The sequence below is a fragment of the Onychostoma macrolepis genome, chromosome 08, assembly GCF_012432095.1.
Source record: "Onychostoma macrolepis isolate SWU-2019 chromosome 08, ASM1243209v1, whole genome shotgun sequence".
Taxonomy (NCBI): domain Eukaryota; kingdom Metazoa; phylum Chordata; class Actinopteri; order Cypriniformes; family Cyprinidae; genus Onychostoma; species Onychostoma macrolepis.
The window spans coordinates 27,241,686-27,264,756 of record NC_081162.1 but is presented as its reverse complement, the minus strand read 5'-3'; the positions used below and the strand labels follow the sequence as shown (position 1 = coordinate 27,264,756).

General features: G+C 35.2%; 2 protein-coding genes and 1 long non-coding RNA gene across 4 annotated transcripts in view; 2 read left to right on the top strand and 1 right to left on the bottom strand.

Moving 5' to 3' along the window:
- The first annotated feature begins 3,877 nt into the window (after positions 1-3,877).
- LOC131546061 (uncharacterized) lies at positions 3,878-5,397 on the top strand. Its single transcript, XR_009272597.1, has 2 exons — positions 3,878-3,946; positions 4,503-5,397. It is a non-coding gene; the product is annotated as an uncharacterized LOC131546061 (long non-coding RNA).
- A 4,204-nt stretch (positions 5,398-9,601) lies between these two features.
- LOC131545303 (mucin-2-like) lies at positions 9,602-17,890 on the top strand. The gene is made up of 9 exons (XM_058783984.1): positions 9,602-10,367; positions 10,561-11,658; positions 12,967-13,062; positions 13,300-13,434; positions 13,573-13,623; positions 15,469-15,591; positions 15,816-15,872; positions 16,138-16,208; positions 16,574-17,890. The coding sequence occupies exons 1-9, from the start codon at positions 10,307-10,309 to the stop codon at positions 16,661-16,663; spliced, it is 1,782 nt and encodes a 593-aa protein (XP_058639967.1). The 5' UTR covers positions 9,602-10,306; the 3' UTR covers positions 16,664-17,890.
- A 209-nt stretch (positions 17,891-18,099) lies between these two features.
- The window catches only part of plat (plasminogen activator, tissue), a 16,343-nt gene continuing 11,371 nt past the window's right edge, over positions 18,100-23,071 (bottom strand). For both annotated transcript variants that reach the window (XM_058785369.1, XM_058785370.1), the window contains exons 12-15: positions 21,874-22,010; positions 20,986-21,126; positions 19,904-20,052; positions 18,100-19,185 (exon numbers count right to left, since the gene is read on the bottom strand). In XM_058785369.1, the coding sequence (XP_058641352.1) occupies positions 19,024-19,185; positions 19,904-20,052; positions 20,986-21,126; positions 21,874-22,010 (589 nt within the window). In that variant the 3' untranslated portion in view covers positions 18,100-19,023. The remainder of the gene's footprint in view (positions 19,186-19,903; positions 20,053-20,985; positions 21,127-21,873; positions 22,011-23,071) is intronic.

The window sequence follows — 23,071 nt, the reverse complement described above, 5'->3', positions numbered from 1 at the left end:
TCATGGTCATCAGGGGTTAGCAATTAGAGAGCATTTTTAATGTTTGTTTTAGATGTCAAATAAATCGCTGTTTTGCTTTTTTGTTGTAAAGTTATACAGCTACAGTTGTGTTGCTGGGTTTTAAAGCAGGTTTGATTTTTTTTGTGTTTTTTTTTCTTATCAGTCTGTACTTACAGCAATTTCATGGTCCACTCGGTTCAAATATGGATGAATGGCTACACATTTTTAGGTTTTCTATAGGTTTTAAACATTCTAAAAGCACTTTATTCCAAAAATACCACAAGCTAGTCAGTGTATTCAGTAAGCGTAATGTATTGTAAGTTGCTTCGGAGGCATAAGGTATTGCAAGTATTACATACAACAATAATAAAACAGTGCATTGACATAGAAAAGGACATTTACTTTTAGTACTTAAGTACTTTAAAAGCTACTTCTGTACTTTTACTTAAAGGGGTCATAAGATTTAAGTTTTCCTTTCTCTTTGGAGTGTTACAAGCTGTTTGTGCATAGATCCCTAAAGTTGCAAAGACTAAAGTCTCAAAACCAAAGAGATATTCTTTATAAAAGTTGAGACTCGACCACGCCCTCCTAAAACGGCTCGTTCAAACATGCCTCCACATGTCTACGTCACGGTGTGGGGAGATTTGCAAAACACCGCCCAAATGTATATGCAATAAAAGGAGGTGTAACTTTTATTCTCGCTGTAGTATTGTTGCTGCCGCCAGAGCATGTCCTGGAGACGTTGTGAAAGCGAAACTACTTTGTTTGGGCTTCCAAAAGAGGACACAACTAGAAATCAGTGGTTAAGTTGTATTTACAACACTGTTCCAGAACAGTTCAACCCAAATATTAGAGTGTGTGCAGCGCATTTAACGGAGGACTATTTCCTGAACCTGGAAGAGTAGCCTACAATGCTGGCTTGCACAAAGTGGGGCAATTCCAACTTTGCAAGGACAGTCTGGCGCTTCTGACTCACAGCCTGTAAGTATGTTTTCTTATTTAAAGAATTTGTCACTGACTATTCAAACGCGAGTTTTGAGCTGCGTAGAGTAGCGCTTGTTGTTTGTCGTTTTTCCAATCACAAATGCAGACATGGTAATGTAAAAAGACCGTATATGAGTCATTATATAATCAGTAATTATGTCCCCACTGGATGCAACAAATGCCTCCTTTATAATGGGTTTGATTGTTTTTGTGTTTTCGCGCCGGGACACGGCATCACAATACGGTAAGGAGCGTAGCATTTCCGTCTCACGCTTGAGGTATTCGGCCAATCACAAGGCACTGGATAGCTGGCCAATTAGAGCACACCTCGCTTCTAAGAACGATGAGCTTTGTAAAAATCGACACGGTTCAGAAAGGCGGAGCATAGAGGAGTAACAATAATGTACAGTATGTGGAAAATAATGTGTTTTTTTAACCTTAAACTGCATAAACACATTGCATTACACCAAATACACAAAATTAGCAACGTCATATGACCCCTTTAAGTACAAATCTGTCTTTACAACTTTCACTTGTCATGGAGTAATATTTGACCAGCAGTATCTGTACTTTCACTGAAGTCACAAGAGTAGTGTTCTTTTTTCCACCTCTGTACTGAAGTGAAAGTACAGATACTCAGTGAAAATTGTATTCAATTAAAAGTATAAGTATCTGGCCAAAAACATATTTGAGTAAAAGTAACAAAAAAAACAAAAAATCTTTATATTGTACTTGTATTAAAAAAGTATCCTAGTGAAAAGAAAAGGAGATTCTTGTTTCATCATGTTAAATCATCTTAATGCAAAGTGAAATAATGCTTAAAAAAAACAGCATACAATGTTTTGTCAGACAGACATACAAAGATTTAGTTAAAGGGGAAAAAACAAAACAATGGCTGCAGGTCAAAACTCTTATTGTGCAACAATAACTATTAAAATGCAGCCCTCCTTCCCACCCTTATGCCATCCTACATATAGGCCTATGACTTTCTTTCTTCAGGTGATCACAAACAAAGAGTTTTAGAAAATAATAACACATCTCTTTGCACATAATGCAAGTGTACAGGATGTCCAAAAATGAAGAGTCAAAAACAACACAAAGTCAAAATGAAGATACCCAATATAACCCCTGCTGATAAATCATTGTTCTGACTGCGAAACAATAGTGTATTTTTGTGTAGTGTATTTCCTGTCTGTAACAATAATTCTTATTTTAATTGTTTATTTTGGGAGTTTTTTATCAGCAGATATTGATATATAATTATTTGCATCTAATTAGATTTATTAATAAGCAAATCATGTAATTATTTCGATTTTTAAAAAATGATTCATTGACAATCATAATTGTTACTCAATATATCAATATAATACCACTAGATCCCTGGGAGGAACATTAAACATAATTTACAATTAATTTAACTTGCAATGCTCATGTAAACTGTCATGAATCCGGTCCGTGGCCTTCTGTCCAATTGCCACCAGAGGTTGCTGTTCTACTAAAATGTCTCTCACACCACACAGACTGTTAAACATCACCCTTTCTGTAGATTTGTAACATTTAATTTAAAAAGCAGTTATTCCCACCAAAACATGAATTGTATTTAAATTCTCATCACTGATTTTATTTGCATTCAGCCAATGTACTGTACTACATTGACAGCAGATTTATCAAAACTGACACAAATAATGAATAAACTTTTTTGGCAACGTTGCTACCTCAGTATGCTTCCTCAGATCTAATAGTGAACCTCTGAAGACAGAAATTTACCTGATGAAATGTGTGTGCCTGATGCTGGAAAACAAACATCACTGGTTCTCGCACATCAAAAGCACTTTTAAGCTTCCATTTACCATATTTCATGTGCATAAGAAAAAAAATTAGTAATAATGAGTTCTTTTCACATGTAATCAAGTACAAGTAGTCAGTTTAAATTGTACTTGAATAAAGAACACCCCAAAATAATAATCGAGAAATCAAGTAAAAGCACTCTATTTTACACCCCTGCTTTAGAAATATTCAGAAATGACACAAGTCGAAGTAATCAGATTGTGTTCTATTCTGTACGACGTGATTCATGTACTATACTGTGATCAAGGTCTACTAACTACTGACTAAATCTTTCTCTTTCCACTTTAATAGTCAATAACAGCACCAACTGAGATTGTTCGACCTTTAAGGGGCTGTTAAAAATTATAGCATAGGCATATCTTTAGAAGCAAATAAATCCAGCACAATATATACATGGTTTATTTTTACCTCATGTAAACATTCGTAAAAAAAGTGCGTTCAGTAGCTTTTATTCGCCTTTAACAGGTGAAGACACTAATATTATGACATCAATTAATTCAACAATGTGTTTTAGTTTTAAACAGCAACAGGCAGCGTAAAGGATAGCCCAGTGGTCAGAGGAAATAATTACAATCAAGCTGGTCAGAGGTTTTGGTGGATCCCAAAAAGGTGGTTTATTACCGTGAGGTGGGAGAAAAAAAATTACATGCATACTGGAATCCAAAAAAAAAAAAAAATCCAATTTGCAACAGGGTCTCTCCTTTGGCTTTCAACAATAAGACTAACTTCTTAAGCACTATAGCTGCTTATTTATAAGGGCTAGCTCCCACTTCAGACTGTACCAAATGAACAAACAGGGTCCATACATACAATACATTATACACAGAAAAAAATAAAATAATGAAACATTACACATATACACAACTAACAATCTGTGTAAACCCGTGGGTACTTAAACACACCATATAAAAATGAAAAAGGAAAAGAGAAGTAAAGATTCGTTCAGCTGCTATTCCCCCAGACAAAACTACCAATGGTTCAGTCCAATGAAGGGGCATGCTAATGCTATAAAAACCAGTTTGGACCACAAGGTCTGTTTGATGGTGCAGCATGAGACTGGAAGGCCAACAGCCAAAACAAAAAGGTTTGGTGGAAATTCTCACCAGAAATAAAGGTAATTCTGACTGAAATTAAACTGTGTTGTGACATCTTTAAAAAAAAAAAAAAAAAACTGATTATGAAATATTTTTACATAATGTATGAATACTTTTCCATTTTTGTATCATTGAAATACAGTTATAATATTTAGAATTTGTCAGATTTTTTTCATTTTAAAAGTAGCTGTTTTTATTAGCTTTTGTTTGTTTTTTATATATATCTATATAGTTCTTTTTCATTTGTATTTATTTGAGTTTTAATAATTTTAATACTTAAGCTAAATGAAAATAAAAAATGTTTTCTCTGCAATTAGCCTGAAATTAAGTTTATTTTATTTCATATTTATTTTATGTAATTACTTTTTTTAAAAGATTTAGTTTTAGTTAATGATAATAACCCTACTTCTCATACAATATTAAGTGTTTACAATATTAGTGTATAGTGTTTTTCTTAAAAGGCAGCATACAGTTCCATCCAAGCACCTGTGTGCTGTTGTCTTTAACATGCTGCAATAATGAGTGGATTGACGTGTCGTCTCTGTGCTGCAATGGCACAAACTTCAACTGTTTCAGAGGTTGTTTTTGTGATGAGAACTGCAAAATGTACAACGACTGCTGTCCTGACCTCCACAGCACCTGCAGTAACAACTTTACATTACATTATTTCACACAATATAACTGAAGTGGCATTTACAGTTGTTTAAATTTTACAGATGTGAAAGTGACATACAGACAATGATTTGTTCTCTTTATTAGATATGGTAATAACTTATATTTGCTCTTGAAATCCTGTAATAATGTGCAATTGTCAGAGGATGTAAATCCAAACTCTATGAAATGTATCCTAATACCGAGACTACTCGTAAATTATGAATTATTCTCAATTATTCTTATCTTGAATACTAGATAGTATGTGAATTGAGAGACCACTTCTGGACCTGCAGTTTCTCACCTCATATCTCTTTTTTCTGCTTTGATAGAGTTTCTTAAGAGCGAATAATACTGACATCTACTCTTTTGAGGTCACAAGAATTGAGCCGCTATCACCATGTGACTAAGACAGAAATCAGCCAAAAGGGACAAACATAAATAAATCCTCATTGATGCATGACTTTTACTAGTTTAATATGAGATCTGATTATTTATAGTGACGGATCAACAAAAATTTTGCATTTGCTAACAATACTTAACTTTTTGATTGTGCTTTAATCTTAAACATTCAAGCATTGTAGATGTGTGAAGCAAACTATGTAAAGAATGTGTAAAGAAACATCAGATTGTTTATCTGTTCTAATGTATTTCCTTGTTCCTCGTTCATTTGCACGGAAAGGGGAAAAAACCTACTGTTTTAACATTGTCTTCATTTTTGAGATTCCTGTTTGTTGATTGCACTGAAAATTAACACATGATGGCTAACTCTTGTCAACCCTAACAATTAGAAAATTAAAACAAACCATTAAAACTGTCATTCTGTTGGGTTTCATGGTCATCAGGGGTTAGCAATTAGAGAGCATTTTTAATGTTTGTTTTAGATGTCAAATAAATCGCTGTTTTGCTTTTTTGTTGTAAAGTTATACAGCTACAGTTGTGTTGCTGGGTTTTAAAGCAGGTTTGATTTTTTTTTTTTCTTTTTTTTTTTCTTATCAGTCTGTACTGATGAATGGCTACATATTTTTAGGTTTTCTATAGGTTTTAAACATTCTAAAAGCACTTTATTCCAAAAATACCACAAGCTAGTCAGTGTATTCAGTAAGCGTAATGTATTGTAAGTTGCTTCAGAGGCATAAGGTATTGCAAGTATTACATACAACAATAATAAAACAGTGCATTGACATAGAAAAGGAAATTTAATTTTAGTACTTAAGTGACGGTTCAACAAAAACATTGCATTTGCTAAAAGTGCTTATTTAATTTTTTTGTTGTGCTTTAATCTTAAACATACAAGCATTGTCGTGCGTTAAGCAAACTATGTAAAGAATGTGTAAAGAAACGTCAGATTGATTACCTGTTCTAATGTAATTCCTTGTTCCTCATTCATTTGTACTGCAAGGGGAAAAACCTACTGTTTTAACATTGTCTTCATTTTTGAGATTCCTGTTTGTTGATTGCACTGAAAATTAACACATGATGGCTAACTCTTGTCAACCCTAACAATTAGAAAATTAAAACAAACCATTAAAACTGTCATTCTGTTGGGTTTCATGGTCATCAGGGGTTAGCAATTAGAGAGCATTTTTAATGTTTGTTTTAGATGTCAAATAAATCGCTGTTTTGCTTTTTGTTGTAAAGTTATACAGCTACAGTTGTGTTGCTGGGTTTTAAAGCAGGTTTGATTTTTTTTTTCTTTTTTTTTCTTATCAGTCTGTACTGATGAATGGCTACATATTTTTAGGTTTTCTATAGGTTTTAAACATTCTAAAAGCACTTTATTCCAAAAATACCACAAGCTAGTCAGTGTATTCAGTAAGCGTAATGTATTGTAAGTTGCTTCAGAGGCATAAGGTATTGCAAGTATTACATACAAAAATAATAAAACAGTGCATTGACATAGAAAAGGAAATTTACTTTTAGTACTTAAGTGACGGTTCAACAAAAACATTGCATTTGCTAAAAGTGCTTATTTAATTTTTTTGTTGTGCTTTAATCTTAAACATACAAGCATTGTACGTGCGTTAAGCAAACTATGTAAAGAATGTGTAAAGAAACGTCAGATTGATTACCTGTTCTAATGTAATTCCTTGTTCCTCATTCATTTGTACTGCAGGGAAATCCCTGCTATTTTGACTTGTCCTCCTTCATTTTTGAGATTCCTATGTTTATTGCACTGAAAATTAACACAACTCTTACCAACCCAAAAAATTACATAAGTTTTAAATTACTTTAAGTTTTCAGTCTGAATCTGGAGCTTTAAGTCTAAAGGTTTTAAGTTTCAGGTAGTTACAAGAAAGTATGAGCAAGTAGTAGTTTTAAAAGCTCAAATTTTGAAAATTTTATAAATGTATCTTTCATTCATTCATTTTAAGAACTGTCTTTCTGTATTGCAAATAAGATTTCACTTCATATGTAAGAAACATCTTTTATGTGTGCAAGCTTTACTTAAGAGTAACCAACTAGGCCTATTGCATAAACCAAATACACACGTGGTCAATTGTTGGTTCCCTTGGTAAATATGATCAAAGAAGGCTCTGAAAATAAATCTGCATTCTTAATCCTTTTGATGTTTTTTTTTTTTTTTTTAAAGACACAAAAATGTAACCTTTCATTGAACTAAAACAATTGAAAATGGGGGAAAATCTCATTATGAAATGTTTTTCTCAAATACACATTGGACACAATTATTGGCACCCCTAGAAATTCTTATGAGTAAAATATCTCTGAAGGATATTCCCACTCATATTCACAATTTATGAACGTGAAATTGTCCAGTTTCACAGAAATATAAATAGGAGGGAAAACAAAGCCCAAATTCCCTTAATCATCATCACAATGAGAAAAACCAAAGAATATATTTCTGATGTGCAGCAAAAGATAATTGAGCTTCACAAATTAGTGAAGTGGCTTTAAGAAAAGAGCTAGAGCAGTGAAAATGCCCATTTCCACCACCAGGGCAATAATTAAGAATTTCCAATCAACATAAAATGTTATGAATCTGCCTGGAAGAGGACATGTGTCTATATCGTCCTAATGCACGGTGAGAAGGAGAGTTTGAGTGGCTAAAGACTCTCCAAGGACCACAGCTGGAGACTTGCAGAAAATAGTTGAGTCTCTGGGTCAGAAAACCTTTAAAACAATTGTCAAACAGCACCTACATCAGCACATGTTGTTTGGGAGGGTTTCAAGAAAAATTCTCCTCGCTCATCCAAAAACAAACTCCAGCATATTCAGTTATCAGACACGACTGGAACTTCAAATGGGACTGGCTTCGTCAGATGAAACTAAAAAATGAGCTTTTTAGCAGCAAACACTCAAGATGGGTTTGGTGAACACAGGGATAAAAAGTACCCCATGTGTACAATGAAATATACTGCTGTATTTTTGATGTTGTGGGCCTATATTTCTGCTGGAGGTCCTGGACATCTTGTTTAGACACATGGCATCATGGATTCTATCAAATACCAACAGATAAAAAACCAATAAGTGACTGACTCTGTTAGAAATCTTATAATGGGTCATGTTTGGATCTTCCAACCGTACAATAATCCAAACACAAACCTCAAAAACAACACACAAATGGGTCACTGAGCACAAAACCAAGCGTCTGCTGGCCATTCCAGTCCTCTGACCTGAACCCTGTAGAAAATGAGTGAACTGAAGAGAAGAAGCAGCAACATGGAGCTGTGAATCTAAAGGGTCTGGAGTGATTCTGGATGAAGGAATGGTCTCTGATCTCTTGTCAGGTGTCTCTAACCTCATCAGGCATTATAGGAGAACATTTAGAGCTGTTAAACTGGCAAATGGAGGTTTCAAAAAGTAGTGAATAAAAAGGTGCTGTTCATTGTGGCCAATGTGTATTAGAGAAAAACATTTATTTCATAATGATCCCCCCCCCCCCCCATTTTAAATTCTTATTCTCCAATGAAAGGTTAGATTTTTGTGAATTTTTTAAATAAAAGATCAAAAGGATTAACAATGCAGATTAATTTTCACAGCTGCCTTTGATCATATTTACCAAGGGTACCAACAATTCTGACCACGTGTGTATCTCTGATACTCTGAGAAATAAGCTGATAACACTTTAGAATACTGTTCCATCATTAATGAATAACTACACAAGAACACATGAGTAACAGAATATTAGCACTCTAGTAACTACTAGTAACTAACAAGAAACTCTGATTAATGAATTAGTAAGTGATAGTGCTTAGTCAAAAATGGTAGTTCACTATTAGCTAATCAGTAACTATTATTTTTTTCATACCTCCCCAAGAACTATAAGAACTACTGTATACAGGTTCATAATTAATATGAATAATACATAAGGCATAATTAATTCTAAAGTAAAGGTCATGGTAACCCACTAGTAATGACTCAAGTATTACCAAATTCTTCAGAAAGAATTAACATTTTTTTGGATCAGTATTCTAAAGTGAAGATCGTGATAACTCCCCAGTAATGACTGAAATCATTGCAAGCTTTTGAGAGTTTTTGTAAGGTTTTAGTTAGTAATTAATTTTGCTAGATTTGGTAACACTTCATTACTTTGGTAACAAATCATTACTAGTGGGTTACTGTGATCTTCACTTTAGAATACTGATCCAAATAATTAGTAGTTTCTTCAGAAGGATGTAGTAACACTTGAGTCATTACTATCCAAAACCTTACATATATCTCAAAAGCTCACAATGACGTCAGTCAATATTAGGAAGTTATGATGATTTTCACTTCAGAATACTGATCCAAGTAATTAGTAGTTCATTTAGAAGAATTTGGTCATTCTTGAATTAATTATACATTATGCATAATTCACATTAATTATGAACCTGTATACAGTAGTTCTTAGTAGTTCTCCAGGATATATATAAAAAATTGTAGTTATTGATTAGCTAATAGTGAACTACCAGTTTCAACTGAGCGCTATTACTTACTAAATCAATAATCAGAGTTTCTTGTTACGTAATAGTAGTTACTACAATGTTAATAGTCCATTAGTCACCTGTTCCTGTGTAGTTATTCATTAACAAAGGAACAGTATTCTAAAGTATTCTTACCAGGAAGCTTTACAGCATGTGTGGGCTTGCATTCTCTTAAGTTAAGTAAAGTCAAGTCGTGACGTATTGTCAAGTATGGTGACCCATACTCGAAATGGTGCTCTGCATTTAGAATCGAACCAGCAACCTTCAGGTTATAAGCCTGACTCCCTAACCATCAGGCCACGACTACCCCCATTCTTCATTTGCTCATGCTGTGAATTGAAGCTCTAACATAACTTGTAGTGCATAAAACTTTTAAAACATTGAGGTCACACAGTCTATCAGACAGACAGAAAGACTGATTTGTCATAAAATGTATATTTTTGCCAAGCCCTAGAATGTTAGCCAATACAAATGAAACAATTATGATTGACAAGTATAACAAAGTAGCAACGATGAGCAACACATTCCAAAGTGTCTTCACTTACTAATATTATTACTTTTAAATAGCAAACCGAAAGTCCCGTTGATAGTCAAGCCTGGAAGCATTTTGGCAACAGCCTTCATCAGGTATTCTGACAGCATTGCAAAATAATCCAGTAGTTCGGGATCTCTGTACATAAGAATCAGATTTTGAGCAAGTGGGTTGTCAAGAGGCAGGACAGACACATGATGGGTTAAAAGGAAATGATCTGGAGGAGCACAGCGATAACATCACTAGCAGAGGTCTGACACTGAATCTGTAGGATGGCTCCCGCTGTTCTTCTCATCGGCTGTCTGCTCGCCACAATCAGCTGCTTAACCACAGGTAACATTCACAGCAGCTGCACTGTAATCTATGTCAGATTTTGACAGTTTTCAATACAAAATTAGATTCACCAATGATTTCACTGATTATAATCACTTTGAGAGACTCTGAGAAGCACCGCACCATCAGGAATAATAATTCAACAGTACAGATGATCTGATTGTTGATATCAAACGTTTCTTTAATTCCACAGCTCAAACTATTACTCCATCTGTACTGGATACAGATACTACAACTACCGCATTAATTACCTCCTATTATAATATTACAATACCACCTACACCAGCACTGACTACAACTACAACACCATCTACAGCAGCACCAACTACAACGACTACAACTACAACACCACCTACACCGACTACAACTACAACACCACCAGCACCGACTACAACTACAACACCACCTACAACGACTACAACTACAACACCATCTACAGCAGCACCAACTACAACGACTACAACTACAACACCACCTACACCGACTACAACTACAACACCACCTACAACGACTACAACTACAACACCACCTACAACGACTACAACTACAACACCACCTACACCGACTACAACTACAACACCACCAGCACCGACTACAACTACAACACCACCTACGACTACAACTACAACACCACCTACGACTACAACTACAACTACAGCACCACCTACACCGACTACAACTACAACACCACCTACGACTACAACTACAACACCACCTACAACGACTACAACTACAACACCACCTACAACGACTACAACTACAACACCACCTACACCAGCACTGACTACAACTACAACACCACCTACACCGACTACAACTACAACACCACCTACACCGACTACAACTACAACACCACCTAGCACCGACTACAACTACAACACCACCTACACGACTACAACTACAACACCACCTACACCGACTACAACTACAACACCACCAGCACCGACTACAACTACAACACCACCTACAACGACTACAACTACAACACCACCTACAACGACTACAACTACAACACCACCTACACCGACTACAACTACAACACCACCTACAACGACTACAACTACAGCACCACCAGCACCGACTACAACTACAACACCACCTACACCGACTACAACTACAACACCACCTACAACGACTACAACTACAACACCACCTACACCGACTACAACTACAACACCACCAGCACCGACTACAACTACAACACCACCTACAACGACTACAACTACAACACCATCTACAGCAGCACCAACTACAACGACTACAACTACAACTACAGTCCATCCACCAACATGTAAAAACCTGAAAATTAAAATGTTATATTACAATGCTCACTTTAAACTTCTCAAACTTATGTAATATTGATTTCAGATTTTAGATTAAGATTTTATAAAAACGCGTTAACTTTCACAAACCACCGTTCACTATTATTTTTAAGACAAAACAAGCATGGGCTGCTGCGTGCATGGCTCCCTTTATTATCACTAAAAAGCTGACATCTCAGTTCATCACAATCTCATAACGCTGTTATAACAATGAATATATGCAATGAATCTTCCATAATGTCTACACTTCGTGTGTTAATGAGAGGATTCGTAAGCAAGCAATTTTCAGCACTGAAATCGCAGAAAAACATGCAATTAATCGCGAAAATTTTAAACATTTTAATCGTTGCCCAGCACTAATAAAAATCTGTTATATTGTACATCACATTCCTATACCTTTAATATAGCCTATTTTACAAATGTGTGCAGTGTAATTCTATTAGTGTAAAACATCCATATTCATGCACAGCCGTGTCTTTTCAAGTGGAGTTTAAGACGTGGCTGTGGTATTGATACAGACGATTTCGAGTCACAAGGTTACTGTATGTAATATGTATATATGTAATAACAAAATAGGTAATTGCAGCATTTTATTATCGCAGCATTTTATGTCACAAATCTTTGACTTTTCTCAATTTATATATTGCAGTGACTTTACGTTTCTCGGAATTGCGAGAAAAATGTCCAAAATGGAGATAAAAGTCTCAATTACTTTATTTATTTTTTACTATGTGTCCAAAACAAGCTTCCATAGTATACAAACATTTGCATTATATTTAGCAATATACTTCTTTCCAGAGCTGTGGGCACTAGAATACCTTTATAAAGGTAAATGTCTGTGACGCAAGCTGCTTTGCTTGCAACCGACTGAACGATTACATCAGAGATACATTCTGATGTTCATTTTTGTTTATTTCGTTCTAACTTGTAGCTAAGATGAAGAGATGTTCGGTTGAGGTGTCGAGTCAATTACAGTAATGCAATCTCACTGTCGCACCATTATTAAACTAAACATTTTGTTTGAATTTTGTGATAACATTGACATCATTTGAAAGCTGATGCTTTGTTTTATCAAAAGTATCGTAAAACACAACTTTTTTGCATTTATTGGATGGGAGGCCTGATATAGTTTATTTTGTTTACTCATTTCGTACTTAGGACTTACGAGTCGAGAATGTTAGAATAAAGATTGCAATTAATCACAAAATCTATATTTTTGCTCAGTGCTAGACTCAGTTTATGTATGTTAGCTACATGTTTGCTCTCTATTTTTACAGCAGTGACTAGCCAAACCAGTAATGTGACTTCCGTCCTTGTAACCACACGACCTGGAGTGGCCAATGCAACAAACACAACTACTCCAGCTCCTGTCCGTGAGTGTTTCTTTCATGTGTGTGTACAATAAATCACATAATATTCAGTGTCACATGAGCCATCCGAAATCATTCTATATACTGATTTGCTGCTCAAGAAACATTTCTTATTATTATCAATGATTATCAATGTTGAAAACAGTTGGGTTGCCAAATATTTTTGTGGAAATTGTGATACTTTGTGTGTATGTAACATTAATTTTCATTCATTTCACTGTAGTAATGTTTTTCTGACAGATGGAAGTTGTGCGAATCCACATATGTGCTGCTCTGGATTGGATAACAGCTGTCGCAGCTTGAATTGTTTTTGTGATGTTGCTTGTCTGAGATTACGTGACTGCTGCCCTGACTTCAAACCCACCTGCCTCACAGGTATTCAGAGACATTCAGAAATCACAGTAATCAGTATTCTACTCAGTATGACATGATTAATGTACTTTACTGTCTCTTCAATAAAATAAATACTGCATACAAACCTCACTAAATCTTCACCTCTTTCCACTTTTATAGTCAATAACAGCACCAACAGCACTCAACCAAACAGCACTTTTCCACTGACAGGTATATTTTATATTTATTATTTCCTATAATTTTTCTTTATCGTGTGATTTTATATAATTATTTTGAGTTGTCTAGATCTTTAAATCTACATTGCATGTCAAATGTTGCATTGACCTCTTGGTAACTCATCATAATTATAATAATTTTATAAAATAATTTATTAAATTGTCATCGATGCTTCCTGGTTTTCATGGTGCACTGTGTGACGTTTTAGGGAGCGACTCTTTCAGTGCAATGGAATATGGCAAGCCTTTTTAGCATTTAATTGTTAAAACTTTCTAATGACTTGTAACTATTCTATTGTTACTAGTAACACATTTCAAATTTTTGGATTTGATGTTTAATTCTGTCAGATCAGACATCAACTATTGAATTTTGACTAGTATATATTCCAATAGTGACTAGAATTTTTTGTAATGTACTAGTAATTATTCATTAGGTACTAGTACCTATTATTAGATACTACTTATTCATTAGATACTCACATTTACACTACATTTACATTTATTCACTTAGCAGACACTTTTATCCAAAGTGACTTTTTATTATTTTAGCTGCTGACCAAAACATATTCAAGTTATATAATGACTATGGGCTTAAAGTGCATACTCTAAGTTTTAATTTCAGGGTATTCTCATCAAAATTGCACAGCTCTTTAACCTCCTCCCTTTTTCAAGGGACCATGAGTAATTGGATAATTGACTCAAAAGCTGTTTCATGGACAGGCGTGGGCTATTCTTTCATTATTTCTACATCAATTAAGCCGGTAAAAGTTTTGGAGTTGATTCTAAGTGTTCCATTTGCATTTGGAAGCTGTTGCTGTGATCCACATCATGCACTCAAAGAACAAAGGTTTTAAGAGACAAGGCTTCAAGAACAAAACAAATCCATCAGAGACAGATAGCAGGAACATCAGGACAACAGTTTGGTACATTCTGAGAAAGAAAAGAATGCACTGGTGAGCTCAGCAACATAAAAAGGCCAGACTTCACGACAGCAAATACAGAGGGTTCACCACAAAGTGCAAACAAGGCCAGATTAGACTTTGCCAAAAAATATCTAAAAAGGCCAGCCCACTTCTGCAAAAGCATTCTTTGGATGGCTAAAATTAAGATCAACCTGTACCAGAATGACAGGAAGAAAAAAGTATGAAGAAGGCTTGGAACAGCTCATGATCCAAAGCATACAACATCATCTGTGTTGCAATACACACTAGTCAGAACTGAATAGTTACAGAATAGTTACTAGTCACTATTTAAATATTAGTAATATTACTATTATATAATAAATAAGAACTAGTGTCTAATGAATAAGCACTAGTGTTTTTAAAAAGTTACTTGTACCTAAAGAATATGCACTAGTATCTAATGAATAAGTACTAGTACTAGGAATATATAATAGTAACTTAAAAAAAGTACAAGTAGCATCTGTCACCAAGACAAATTCCTTGTATGTGCAAACATACTTGGCAATAAAGCTCTTTCTGATTCTGATAGCACTGCTTCAGGTGTGTGTTCACAGTAAGTGTGTGTGTGTGTGTGTGTGTGTGTGTGTGTTCACTGCTGTGTGTGTGCGCACTTGGATGGGTTAAATGCAGAGCACAAATTCCGAGTATGGGTCAACATACTTGGCCACATGTCACTTCACGTACTCACTCATGAAAATAGATACTAGTGTATTTTAAGGATTAATTGTTGAGGTGGCTTGCCATACTGGAAGGATTTTGCAATTGAGACCTCCCTGAACAGTGCCCTGACTCCTGAGCTAGGGAGCTGATTGAGACGCACCCTAACAGTACCAAGGATGGATTCAGTATCTAATGTGTCGTCTGCACTGCTCCTATAGGGACGTGTTCACATCCGACTCTGTGCTGCAGTGGCAGAAACGACAGCTGTTTCAGAGGCTGTTTCTGTGACGAGGCCTGCAAACAGCTCAACGACTGCTGTCCCGACATCAACAGCACCTGCAGTAAGAACCCGCATACACAGACACAGAGATGTTGAACTGAATCAGAAGCTCTCTTTGGGCTGAAATATGTTGAGAGAGTCAGATCATTGTATTTGAGCTAGTATTCTCTTCCTTGTTTCATGCATTGCAGTCAGAACCACTGTAATCAATATTGTATTTATTGCCAGATGATTCATGAATCCTCTCAGATAAAACATTCATTGTGTCTGTCAATGTATCTGTAGTTTTCAATAGCACAACTGCAGCTCCACCCTTCAACTCCACTGCAGCTCCACCCAAAGGTAATTAGGGCCCAAGCATTCTGAGGAACCTATTGGAACTGCTCCAATTCAAGTCAAGTCAAGTCACCTTTATTTATATAGCGCTTTTAACAATACAGATTGTGTCAAAGCACTTAACAGTATCAAATTGGAGGATAGAGTGTCAGTAATGTATAATGATAAATAAATCATTATTATATAAATGTGTAGTTCAAGTTTTACCATCACTATTGCAACCGATCCTGAAATCTCTAAAATGTGTTTTGGTATTTGCATGTTCTCACAGTACTCACTATTCTCGAGATGAAGGTGAAGACGTTGTTCTCTGAAGAAGAGAGTCAGACTGAACTGCTTGAGGTGAGAGGAGCATTTCTGACTGTTTGATAATTGCACTACATGCTGAATGTACTGTGATGGGAAACGTTAGTGTTTGGCCAAATCATTAGCATCAAGCTTCACCCTCACAGTCATTCTTCATTCGAGCTGATATTGAACAGGTGTGGCGTCACGTTCCTTTAAGCCCCTAAAGTGATTCTATTGGCTGAATTAACTTTTTTAGCGTATCTATTCTGTGCCTGATTGGAAATCCTCCATTTATTGCTTGTTGTTGTTCTGAACCATAAAAGTACATCTTCTATGTCAATTGGGACAGTTTTATTGTGCTCTTCTTCTTCTGAACCTGCCATTTTCTCACTTCCAGTCATCTTTTTTTTTTCTCTCAGGTTGGCACTTGGGTGGAGAGTTTCTTAAGAGCGAATAATACTGGCATCTTCACTGTTAAAGTCACGAAAATTAAACGGGTACCACCATAGGACTGAGTCAGAAATCAGCTGACAGGAACATGAATAAATGCTCATCACTGCTGAACTTCTACTGTTTTTGATTATATATGTTGGTGGTTCAACAAAATGCATGTGTCTGTGTATGTGTGAAGCAAACTATGAAATGAATGTGTAAGGAAAGCCCAGATTTATTATCTGTTCTTATGTAATTCCTTGTTCCTTGTTTCATTTTCGTGGAAGGGAATCCACTGCTGCTGTTTTGGCATTGTCTTCACTTTTTTGTTTTTCAGATTTATGTATGATGATCGCACTGTAATTATAAGAAAGAAAATGAAAGCAAGCAAATGATTAAAACTGTCAATGTTGGGTTACGTGATCATCAGTGCTCGGTGTGTTTCCTGCTGCCGCTCCATGACTTTGTTCAGTAGATGTTGCATGAATACTGAGCAATGGTTTCTGAAGGAAATATGGAAACCAATGACCAGGTTTTGTCAGCAGCTTCAGAGTTTGGCCTCCACTGTCCAGAAACCCATTCAGCTATGAGAAGAAAGTCTTATTTTATACCAGACTGCTTCATCAGGACCAGACACCAGTGTGAGACGGATTGATTTTTAATCAGCTACGGTTTTAATTAGTTCTGACTTTTTAGGACGTTTTCCCAGACTTAGAGAGCATGTTTTTATGGAAGCCCGTTTCTGCCACTGAATAAAAAATGAAAAAAGTAATTGGGACTGACTTTTTATCTAACAATTCAGATTTTTTTTTCTTGCAATTCTGAATTTACATCTTGTGATTCTGACTTTAATTCTAATATAAACTCATCATTGTGAGTTATAAAGTCAGACTAGCGGGATACAGTTTTGCAATTGTAAGAAAAAAAGTCAAAATTGCAAGATAAAACTCCAATTCCGACTCTTTTTCTCACAATTGTGAGTTTAAATCTCGCAATTGTTGCTTTTAATGTAATATAATCTCGCAATTCTGAGAAAAAAGTCACAATTGCGAGATATATCTCACACAATTGTGAGTTTATATCACGCAATACTGACTTTATAACTTGCACCTTCGAGTTTATGGCCTGGTTTCACAGACGGGGCTTAGATTTAGCCAGGATTAGACTATAATTCAATTAGGACATTTAAGCAATTTTTATAAACATGCTTAGAAAAAAACATTACTGGTGTGCATCTTGAGACAAAACAAAGGCACTGATATGTTTTAAGGTCAGTCGGTGCAAGTTTCTTTCAGTTGAAACAGCGCAGACTAACATTTTAGTCTAGAACTAGGCTTAAGCCTTGTCTGTGAAACCGGGGGAATATGTCACAATTCTGAGAAATAAAAGTCAGAATTGTGAGTTTGTATGACACAATGAAGAGAAAAAAGGCGGAAATGTTATTCAGGGGCGGAAACGGGCTTCCGTATGTTTTATTTAAAGGAAATAAACACAAGGAAATGAGCTCCTGAAGTCTCTGAAATGACTTTTATTTTGTAACTGTGTTACCCATTATCCAGTTTGACTAAATAGACAGTGTGAATTCACAAAACACTTGCTGAAAAAAAAAAAATCATCTTCTGAATCTGAAATAAATATTTTCATACAGAAGACAAAGAACAGTTTCCATTTCACGTTTTATAAAAAGTCAGGCGCAAATAACGTACAAGCATTTACCGTATAAAAAAAACAATAATTTAGCACTAGCTGCTCATGTGTATAAAAGTGTATAAAAGATGTTAAATAGTTAAATATTAACTTATTATGCATCTCAACATCTAAAGTCTGTAATAATATTAGACCCGGGTTGCTGAAGACATTTTGCAGTCAAACAAGTCGTATTAAAAACAGTCAAATGAATGTGTTTTGATCAATGCAGCAACACTGACCACCAAAACGAACGTCTCTCTGACCCAGCAGATGTTTAGTGTTAAAAATACAAGCATTATAAAGCATCACATAACATTCAAAAGTGCCATCAGTCGCTCACTCACATCTTCGCTATTTAAAAGCAAAGCAAAAGTGCCTCTAAATACATTATCATTTTAAAACAAAGTACTTTTAATAGATCTTGTGCATCAGAGTTCACACTTTAGCACCCTTTATCATGCATTTCCCATCCTTTTGCAAATTGAAGGCCACGTTGTGTGTTGTAAATTAAAAACAGTCTTTGGAGTCAGATTTCTCGTCCCATGTGCAACATGATCTACAATGACCGACTCCCAGCATCTGTCGTATTCCCACGTCTCCTCTTAAAATGCCACTCAAACTCACAGAGCAGGTCAAATGTAGAGTCCAGTAGGCGTGAAGGTCGGTGAATGCGAGGCGTTTTCCCCATCACCTTATTTTCCGTACCTGACAGTCACTGTATTTTGTGCGAATGCTGTTGGTATGCGTCTCAGTTGGCTCTCATCTTGCTGGAGATCCAGTTTGTGTAGTTTGTGACACGTGTGTAAACGCCAGGCGTGTCTTTCTTCCCGCAGCCGTCGCCCCAGCTGATCAAACCCATCAGAGTCATCCTGCCGTTTTTGGGACACACCAGAGGACCACCGGAATCCCCCTGAAGAACCACCGGGAGAAACCGATCAATCAACACGCACAAATCATTCGTGTAACGCACAGTGTTGGGGGTAACGCGAGTAAAGTAAAACAAGGAATTGTGCATGCATTACTTTTTAATTTAGAAGGAAATATCTTTTTTAAACAAGTAACACCAGTTACTTTGTTTCTGATGTATTGACTGACTGCTCTTGTGTTGCCATGTTGAGAGAAATCGGGAGAAGCATTGTGTTCACTGTGAACATGATGCTTACTGTAGTTCTAGACTAAATATGAACATGTATTTACTCATCTCACCTGCACATAAACAGATTCAGTATTCCTCAAAAGGAGGAATTCCTCAACAGTCAAATGCAAACTCAGAATATTATACAAACCTGCAATAATTAAATATGTTAAATAAGCATTTTTTCATGCGATTTGTTTGAGCTGCGCCCTCTACTGTACAGACGTGAATTTACATTTCCTTCAGCCTTTCCTTTTGGTGTGAAAGGGCTTTTGCATTTATAAAAAAGGAACTTTTTTTTAATATTAAAAACAAACAAGAAAGCCCTGCCCAGATTTAAAAAGTAACGCAATGCATTACTTTCAATAAAAAGTTACTAAGTAATGAAATTAGTTATTTTTTTAGGGAGTAACGTGATATTGCAATGCATTACTTTTAAAAGTAACGTTTCCCCGACATTGGTGACGCAAACCGAGGCTGAATGTGTGGTTACCTTGCAGGCGTCGTCCAGGCCGCGCGTGTCTCCGGCGCACAGCATGTTTGGGGTCACCAGACGGCCGGCCAGCTTCTCCGAGACGCACTGTTCCTGCGGCCACAAGCGCACCATACCACGCTTAATTCGCTCCGAGTAAAACGGAGAAACTGAGAGAGACAACAACGAGAAGAAAGAGAAAATTAATCATACAGTTCCTCAGTCACTTTAGTGCTATTTGGAATATCAAGAAGCACTGCAAAAATCTTAATGAGTGTTTTTATCTTGTTTTTCACTTAAAATACCTTAAAATCCTTCAAACAATGTAAGTTTACTTAAGCAACACTGCACAAGATATGAAGACTGGTTTTTGTCTTTTGCAATGTAAGCATTTTTACTTTATTTTTCAAATGTTTAAAAATATTTTTTTCTTACTGCACTGGCAGATTCATTCACTTTTAAAAAATGTATTCTTTTAATGCACTGGCAGATTTTTCACTTTTAAATTTTTGTCTTACTGTACTGGTAGCTTTTCACTTATTTATTCATTTATTTTTACTGGCAGATGCAATTATTTCACTTTTTTTTTTTTTAAGTTTTTTTTCTTACTGCACTGGCAGATTTTTCACTTATTCTTAAAATATAATTGTGTCTTTTTGCATTGGCAGATTTTTCCCATATTTAAAAAAATATTTTGTCTTACTCCACTGGCAGATTTTTCACTTATTTTTATAATTTTTTAAATTATTATTATTAGATTTTTTTTTTTTTTTTTTTTACAGCGCCAGCAGATGCTTTCACTCATTTTTAAAGCATTTGAAAAATCTTCCAGTGCGGTAAGACAAAATACACTCGCATTAAAGACACAATCAATTAAAACAAGTCTTAATTTCTTGTGCAGTGTTGCTTCTCATGTAAATGTATCTCCTTTGAAGGAGTTTTAGATAGATTCTAAAAAGTTGAATAAAAAACAAAACAAAAAAAAACAGGAAAAAAAATATATATATATATATATATATTTTATTATTATTATTATTATTATTTTTTTTTTATTTTTTTATTTTTTTTGCAGTGAGATATGTACTTCTGATAAGAAATCTTACACTCTTCCTCTTTCCCATAACCAGAGATCTCACACTCCGTCCAGTCCGGTAAAACCAGGTTAGGTTCTGGTAAACATGCAGGCAGAACTTCCGGAGAGTGAATGGCACAGATACCGAACTCGCTTTTTAACTTGAGCAGAGCTGAAGACATGAGGAACAAGACAGGAAATCACTCACAACTCAAATGACATTTAAAACTTTATAACACTGAAATGACCAAATTACAGTACAAGCTAATGTACTCTATTAGTATGAGCTACTACAGTTGTGCTATTACAAAACACATCAGAGAAAATCCACATTTCATAAACACAAACAATATCAAAACCTCTTTTAGGATTAGTCAATAAATTGTTTTTCTAAAGTCTAAATTATAATATTAAATAAACACACTAACGTTCAAAAGTTTGGGGTCAGAAAGATTTTACTGAAAATGCATTTATTCATCAAGGATGCATCAAATTCACCAAAAGTGACAATAAAGACATTTACAATGTTACAAAAGATTTCTATTTTAAATAAATGCTGTACTTTTGAACTTTCTGTTGTAGCTGTGATGTAGCTCAACTGTTTTCAACATTGATAATAATCAGGAATGTTTCTTGAGCAGCAAATCGGCATATTAGAATGATTTCTGAAGATCATGTGACACTCAGCGCTGCATCACAGATATTCACACAGTGATTTTAAATTCTAATGATCTTTCACTATTTTTACTGCATTTTTAATCAAATGAATGCAGCTTTGGTGAGCAGAAGAGACTTTTCAAAACCATTAAAAAACCTACTGACCCCAAACTTTTGAATGAATAAAAAATAAACATAAAATATAAAAACATTTGGACTCAACATGGATTCTAGAGGAGTGTGTGTGATTTGTCAGGCTCACCGATATCATTGTCATACGTCTCGTCGTCGTACTGCTCGTGGATCCAGTATTTCTCCACGTCAAAGATCTGCTCGCTGCTGGAGTTCTGAAGCCTGAAGGTTCGACCCAGAACCACTCGAAGACGATTCTCATCAAATCTAAACGCAGATTACAGAAAACAAATTATTATAATAATAAATACATACATGGTTTTCAGCAAAATTATTATCTTTAAAACATAAATTCCACTTTTTCCCCATTGTAGGGTTTCTGCAGGACTTTAAGACCAAGAAAAGAATAAACTGAAGGAAACACAACTAGTCAATATGTTCTCTAAATGTAAATGTATACACAATGAGTTGCATAAGCAAGGTTTAAACCTTCAAAAATACATTTTCAACTGGTTCCCATTACTTTTTAATTCTTTTGATAAACCTTAAGACTTCAATACAAAAAAAGAAAGGAAGAAATTGATCAGTCTGATTAAAACAAGAACAGATATCTGCCAATGGGATCTGAAAAAATATATATATCCTATTGATATTATATGTGACCCTGGAGCACAAAAGCAGTCTTAAGTCGCTGGGGTATATTTGTAGCAATAGCCAAAAATACATTGTATGGGTCAAAATTATAGATTTTTCTTTTATGCCAAAAATCATTAGGATATTAAGTAAAGATCATGTTCCATGAAGATATTTAGTAAATTTACTACTGTAAATATATCAAAATGTCGTTTTTGATTAGTAATATGCATTGCTAAGAATTCATTTGGACAACTTTAAAGGTGATTTTCTCAATATTTAGATTTTTTTGCACCCTCAGATTCCAGATTTTCAAATAGTTGTATCTCAGCCAAATATTGTCCAACAAACCATACATCAATGGAAAGATTATTTATTCAGCTTTCAGATGATGCATAAATCTCAATTTCGAAAAATTGACACTTAAGACTGGTTTTGTGGTCCAGGGTCACATATTTGCTCTTGTTTAAGCATAAACTCGCTTCATTTTGTTCAGTTTGTCATTCATTTACATTTGCATCTCAAGTTAATCTGTCTTTAATGTAATGTATTAAGTAGGAAGCGAAACTGACACACACACACACGTTTGTTTTTGTGAATTGAAGGGACTTTCCATTTAGACTTCCTATTACTTTTATATTGACCAAACAATATTTTCTATCCCCTAACCCTAAACCTACCCCTTACAGAAAACC